The sequence below is a fragment of the Hypomesus nipponensis genome, chromosome 25, assembly GCF_054491055.1.
Source record: "Hypomesus nipponensis isolate SF chromosome 25, ASM5449105v1, whole genome shotgun sequence".
Classification (NCBI taxonomy): domain Eukaryota; kingdom Metazoa; phylum Chordata; class Actinopteri; order Osmeriformes; family Osmeridae; genus Hypomesus; species Hypomesus nipponensis.
In genome coordinates this window covers 1865001-1871704 of record NC_140385.1, presented here as the reverse complement: position 1 = coordinate 1871704, position 6704 = coordinate 1865001, and the positions used below count along the sequence as shown (strand labels likewise).

The window sequence follows — 6704 nt, the reverse complement described above, 5'->3', positions numbered from 1 at the left end:
TTCATGAGAAAGTTAGAGGAGTTCTCTCTCCCCGGGGTGCGTCACCACGGACCCCGCCCCCTTATCTAAAACGAGCAATCTGTCTTCCTCGGGAGCCAATCAGATCTTTAGATCTGACAGGCCTCACTTTTAACTGGCGCTGAGATGTGTCAGTCTGGGAGGCGTTCGAACGAGCGAGAGTGACTGGTCGCGAGACAGGTCTGTGTCTAATCTGAACGTTTCACACGCTCAGTCAGGATTGTCCCGTGCGCTGGACCCACCGTTATCCAACGAGAGAGCTCGAGCGTGAGAAACAGAGAAAAAAAGAGTGGGGGAGTGAGAGGAAAAACACACGAGGCAGGGAGAGCGAGAAGAGAGAGAGAGAGAGAGAGAGAGAGAGAGAGAGAGAGAGAGAGAGAGAGAGAGAGAGAGAGAGAGACGGACAATCGGAAAGAGGGTGGCGAAAACGAAGCACGAGAAGAGACAAAGTTGCAGTTCAAGTGACCATGACTACTACCATGGCGCTCTCCGCCACCCCTCCGGTTCTCTCGCCCAGCTCTGGAGCACCTAACTCGGTGGGACTCTTCCGCACTGAACCGCTCTACACCAGCACCACCAGTCCATCCCTCTCACCGACCTCGCGGCTCTCCGGCGGCATACTCGGCCCGTTCCTCCCCGGGACCGCAGCCACCTTGGGCGGCTTGGGAAACGGGATCACTCCTCTCGGTGGCGGCGGCGGAGGAGGACACGGAGGAGGACACGGAGGACTGAACTCATCCGTTGCCAGCGAGTGTCGGATGGTTGAAGTCCACGGTATCAAAGTCGCTTCTTTTAAAGTGGACGGTCGGGAGTTGATCTGTTTACCTCAGGTCTTCGACCTCTTTCTGAAACACCTGGTCGGCGGGCTCCACACCGTTTACACCAAGCTCAAACGGCTGGACATCTGCCCGGTAGTCTGCACCGTCGAGCAGGTCCGCATCCTCCGGGGACTCGGGGCGATCCAACCCGGAGTAAACCGATGTAAACTAATCTCGAGGAAGGACTTTGAGGCGCTGTATAGCGACTGCACCAACGCAAGGTAGATCACTTTTTATTTTTAGACCGATTCTTTAGTTTAACCATGTCGAAAGACTTTATCAGCTGATTAAAGAGTAGCCTATTTTTTGCTTGTCCGGTTGATTCGCGGTGGAAATAGAACTTGGTGTCTCTGAGGACATAATGTGATGTTAAACTATTGTGGGATCATATTTCCTTAGATGGTTCTAAGCCTGAACAACTGTACTCTCTCTCTCTCTCTCTCTCTCTATCTCTCTCTCTCTCTCTCTCTCTCTCCATCTCTCTCTCTCTCTCTCTCTCTCTCTCTCTCTCTCTCTCTCTCTCTCTCTCTCTCTCTCTCTCTCTCTCTCTCTCTCTCACACACACACACACACACGTTTTACAGGTTTGCGTCCACCATCTTCATCTAAACTTCTGGGTCACGGTAACCGGTAGCCTATAGTTTACGACAGTTCACAAAAAAACTCGAACTAACACTAACTAAAACTAAACGCAAAATAATATCTAGCTCTGTTTAAAGGCATTATTTCAGTTTGATCACATATATCCTAACCAAGAGAACAACCTGCAAATTTATCACAAAGCACAGAAGAGCAAGTAGCCTATAGTCTGAACACAACAGATATACGTTGACATAGCAACAAGTGTCTTTTCAACTTCCTTGACATGCAAAAAACCTATCTTTTTGTAAGCGCAATCGTCTTATTCTCAGACTAATAGTGCGTTACTGTTTAGCCTCCTTAAGAAGTTAATGTTCCCTTTTTTTAAAGTAGCGTTATCGGCAACCAATTAAGCAGTGTTTCTGAGTTTCTGATTCTCAGAGGACAAGAATCATTCTCCATTCTTTTCACTTTAGACGCTTTCGTTTTATAAAGCGTGTAATTCCCCCCTCCCTGTCTCTCTCTCTCTCTCTCTCTCTCTCTCTCTCTCTCTCTCTCTCTCCCTGTCTCTCTCTCTCTCTCTCTCTCTCTCTCTCTCTCTCTCTCTCTCTCTCACACACACACACACACACACACACACACACACACACACACACACACACAGCATAAACAGGACCATAACAGCTATGTCAAAGGTAATTAATCATTTCAATGCACATGTAAAAACATTGTCGGGGGCCTATTGTGCACCAGCGCGTGGATTCCACCGACTGAAATTATATTGACATTTTTGTGATGCTTTCCTCCTCACTGAAAATGTGTGTGACGGTGTGTGTGTGAGAGCTAGCCCTTCTCTCCAGTTTGTTTTCATTTTTTAGGGGGGGGGGGGGGGGGGGTGAAAAGAAGAGAGAAGAAAGAAAAAGGAATCGCGTTCCCGCTGTGTCGCACATCTTTGTCTAAGTAAATAAATAGGCGCTTTAGTTTCATAGCAGCAGCGCATGCAGCGTAGTCTGTGTTCGTACATAACCAGTCTCTGTTAGCTCGAGACGTTTTCGCGACGCTTACGTAGGTACTTCAGTGCCGCGGCTAATTCATCCTGCTAAACGTATGAATTGATATGAGAGTTTGTGAAGTAAGCACTAATTTTCTGAAGCGAGGGCTAATGTCGTCACTCACTTTCATTTAAACTCTCTCGCACACACGTATCAATTGTTAGTGTTTGCGAATAATTGCTTGATATTAAACGGCTCCCACGCGCGCACTGGGAGGGACATACGAGTGTTTGTTTAGAGAAGAAAGGAGAGGCGAGGGGCAAGAGAGAGGGTGGGAGAGGGGGTGAGGGGGAGAAAGACGGACTGTGAAAGAAACATGCAAATTATGTTGTGATTTATGTAGGTCTGACTGCCCCCATCTCCCCTCCTCTTCTCTCTCTCCCCCATCTCCTCTCCTCTCTCTCCCCCATCTCCCCTCTCCTCTCTCTCTCCCCTTTTTTCCCACAAACAATTTAAGAATTACAAATGGACTGTTCTGGTCACTTGCTCTACACCCCCCTGTGTGAGTGTTAGTGTGTGTGGGTGTATCTGTGTGAGAGAGAGAGAGAGAGAGAGAGAGAGAGAGCATCACTGATGCAGAGGAGAGAGAGAGGGTTACTGCTCTCTCTCTCTGATCTCTCCATGTTATTCTTGGCTTGTTATCTTGACAGATGCATTAGTGACACCCGCCAGCTCACACACGCACACACACACACACACGCACACACACACGCTCACACACACGCACACACACACTGTATATTTACATACATTTTACACACACACACACACACTTACGGCACAAACATACTCTGAGCTAAAATAACACACTTTAAAAGATGCACACGTTTGTGTAAGGCCACACACACACGTTTAGAAAAACTAGAAATATTTATTAGAAATGCTTTAAGAATTTTGAATATGTGTTATGTTGCATACTTTGCAAATGATATGTGACAGTAAAACAACATCAATCGATTATGGTATTAAATCTCCACTTAATATATACAATTTATAAGTCATAAAACTATTATCAAAATGTTTGATTTAAGTTATGTGTAAAAAATGCCAGCTATTAATTATACCAAATTAATTGTATCAACTTAAAGTAAGTAAAACATTACAAAAATAAGGAAATATAGAAATATTATAACACCAGCTCATTAATTTCAATAACAACTACTCAGTCTCACTTTTTAGCTCAGTCTGTGTGTCCACCTGATTGGCTGTGTGGCCTGTGTGTCCACCTGATTGGCTGTGTGGCCTGTGTGTCCACCTGATTGGCTGTGTGGCCTGTGTGTCCACCTGATTGGCTGTGTGGCCTGTGTCTGGCATGTCCAGTGCTGGTCTCTGATTGGGTGTCCTCTGTAGTGTGGGAACGGGTGTAGTGAAGTCAGCAAAGTCAGTATTTACTCATGTAAAATAATACTAAATATTTATCTAGTCTTTTGATAGTGTTCTGTACTTTTGTTCTGCTCTGTGTGTGTATGGTTGTCTGTGTGTGTGTATGGGTGTGTGTGTGTATGGGTGTGTGTGTGTGTTGCAGTCAGAAGCCTGTGTAATATGTGCCCCTGCACGACTCAAACATGACTATCAGGTGTCCAGAGGGATCTTATTTCCCCCTCACACACACATACACACACACACACACGCACAAGCACACACACACACACACACATACACACACACACACACACACACTCACACACACACACACACACACACACACACACACACACACACACACACACACTACTTGGTTCTACTGCTTAATTGATAAAGGCTAAAGTCACAGTCAGGGTGGAGTACGGTTGGACAAACTAACCCTAATTAACCTTAACTAACCTCAACTAACCCTAACCAACCCTAACCAACCCTAACTAACCTTAACTAACCTCAACTAACCCTAACCAACTCTAACTAACCTTAACTAACCTCAACTAACCCTAACCAACCCTAACCAACCCTAACTAACCTTAACTAACCTCAACTAGCCCTAACTAACCCTAACTAACCCTAAGTACCCGGGAGTCAGATGGCTGAACTAACATACACAGATAGAGACTGGTCTGGTCTGGGGTCTGTTATACAGGTGTATGTTGCTTCTGTCCATCTGTGTGTGTTTGAGAGTGTGTGTGACAGATAGAGAGTGTGTGTGTATCAGAGATAAAGCGTGTGTATGAGAGGGAGGGAGAGAGAGAGAGAGAGAGAGAAGAGAGAGAGAGAGAGAGAGAGAGAGAGAGAGAGAGAGAGAGAAGGAGATAAAGAGAGAGAGAGAGAGGGAGAGAGAGAGAGGGAGAGAGAGAGAAAGAGAGATAGAGGGAGAGAAAGAGAGAAAGAGAGTTTATGAGGGAGTCTCAGGGGCAGTAAGGTAGTTTCATGCTTCACTTCATCTTACCAGAGAGATTCAGTCAGCTGAGGCAGGGGGGAGGGAGGGAGGGGGAGGGGGGGAGGGGGGAGGGGGGAGGGAGGAGGGGGGAGGGGGGAGGGGGGAAGAGAGAAAGAGAGATCAAGAGAGAGAGGCAGAGAAAGAAATGAAGAGAAGAGAGAGAGAGAGGGAGGGAGAGTGCAGTGGAAACCAAAGAGAGGGAGGAGGGTGAATGAGGGATGAGACAGGAGGAGGGAGGAGCCGAGATCAAAGGAGGAAATATGAACCCCTGTCACACAACGGAATGATCTTCTTTGTGTGTGTGTGTGTGTGTGTGTGTGTGTGTGTGTGTAAAGGGTTGGGTGGTTTTGTGAAATCGATACTTTTTCATGGTAACTGTTGCTGGCTCCTCTCTTCAAAATAAGAGCGGGGGGCAGAAAAATAATGAAAAAGTCGTTTCCTGAGTTGATGTTTGTTATTGAAGTGGAGTGCCTCGCATGTAATGTTGTCGATTCATTTAGCAGATGCTTTTTTTTTAAGTGAGGAGGGATTTGAACCTGTGACTTCTTGATCTGTAGTCAAGGACTCCACTGAGATACACTCCCCCCCATATCTCTCTCTCTCTCTCCCCCTCTCCCCCCTCTCTCGCTCTCTCTCTCTCTCTCTCTCTCTCTCTCTCTCTCTCTCTCTCCCCCCTCCCCCCCTCTCTCTCTCTCTCTCTCTCTCTCTCTCTCTCTCTCTCTCTCTCTCTCTCTCTCTGTCTCTGTCTCTGTCTCTCTCTCTGTCTCTCTCTCTCTCACAGACACACACATGCGGCCCATGTAACTGTCAGTTCTCTTTTGTTGTAGGAGCCTCTTCTAATTATAACATTACAGCAACAGTGTGTGTGCGTCTGTGTACAGCATGTTTCCACGTGTGTTCCTGTGAGTAAATGTGTGTGTGTATGTGTGTGTGTATGTGTGTGTGTGTGTGTTTGTGAATGTCTACTACATGTAGGTCCAGCACATCACCAGTCTCTGGGCTGGGCATGCTAACGTGGGCCGACCTGACACACACACACACACACACACAGACACACACACACACACACGCTACTCCTGTGGGATGGCTCTTAATTCAGGCCATCAGTAAATGTGTGTGTTAAACCTACAAGTCATTTAAAGAGATAACATAATGACACAGAATGGACAAACAGTTCTCTCTCTCCAACTCTCTCTCTCTCTCTCTCCCTCTCTCTCTCTCTCTCTCTCTCTCTCTCTCTCTCTCTCTGTCTCTCCAACTCTCTCTCTCTCTCTCTCTCTCTCTCTCTCTCTCTGTGTCTCTGTGTCTCTCTCACTGTTCCTAGTCAGTGAGCTGTCCATGTTTTGATGGAGGGAGAGAAAGAAGGGGGAAGAGAAAAAGAGAACAGACAGATTCACTAACTGCCCTTTCAAAGTGGAGAGAGAGAGGGTGAGGTAGTGAGAGGTAGAGAGAGGGTGAGGAGGAGAAGAGGTGAGAGGTAGGACGAGGAATGAGAGGGAGAAAGGGGAGAGTAAGGAAAGAGGGAGGAAGGATGATAGAAAGAGAGAAAGGGGGCATGTGAAGGTCAGAGGGTGGGGGTGGGAGGAGGGGAAGAGGAGGGGGAGGAGAAGGAGGAAGGGGGGGCAGACAGATAGAGACAAGGGCAAGGGGCTCCCTGAGTGGGGGCAAGTACAGGTTACACAGAGACAGACAGTTGAAGTCTGTGTGTGTGTGTGTGTGTGTGTGTGTGTGTGTGTGCAATAAAGAGAAAGAGGAGAGAGAGGAAAGGTAAAAAGAGAGGGGGAGAGATAGAATATTTACAAATGTATTTCATGCCAGTAAAGCCTTTCCTAAACTGATAAAGATGGTTGGAAGAGAGAAAGGGAGAGA

The 6704-nt window shown here is 47.0% G+C and overlaps 1 protein-coding gene across 3 annotated transcripts in view; it reads left to right on the top strand.

The window, feature by feature from the left end:
• The first annotated feature begins 369 nt into the window (after positions 1 to 369).
• Positions 370 to 6704, top strand: part of LOC146221666 (dachshund homolog 2-like) — a 23958-nt gene continuing 17623 nt past the window's right edge. For all 3 annotated transcript variants that reach the window (XM_084691445.1, XM_084691444.1, XM_084691443.1), the window contains exon 1: positions 370 to 1057. In XM_084691445.1, coding sequence (XP_084547571.1) covers positions 486 to 1057 — 572 coding nt within the window. In that variant the 5' untranslated portion in view covers positions 370 to 485. The remainder of the gene's footprint in view (positions 1058 to 6704) is intronic.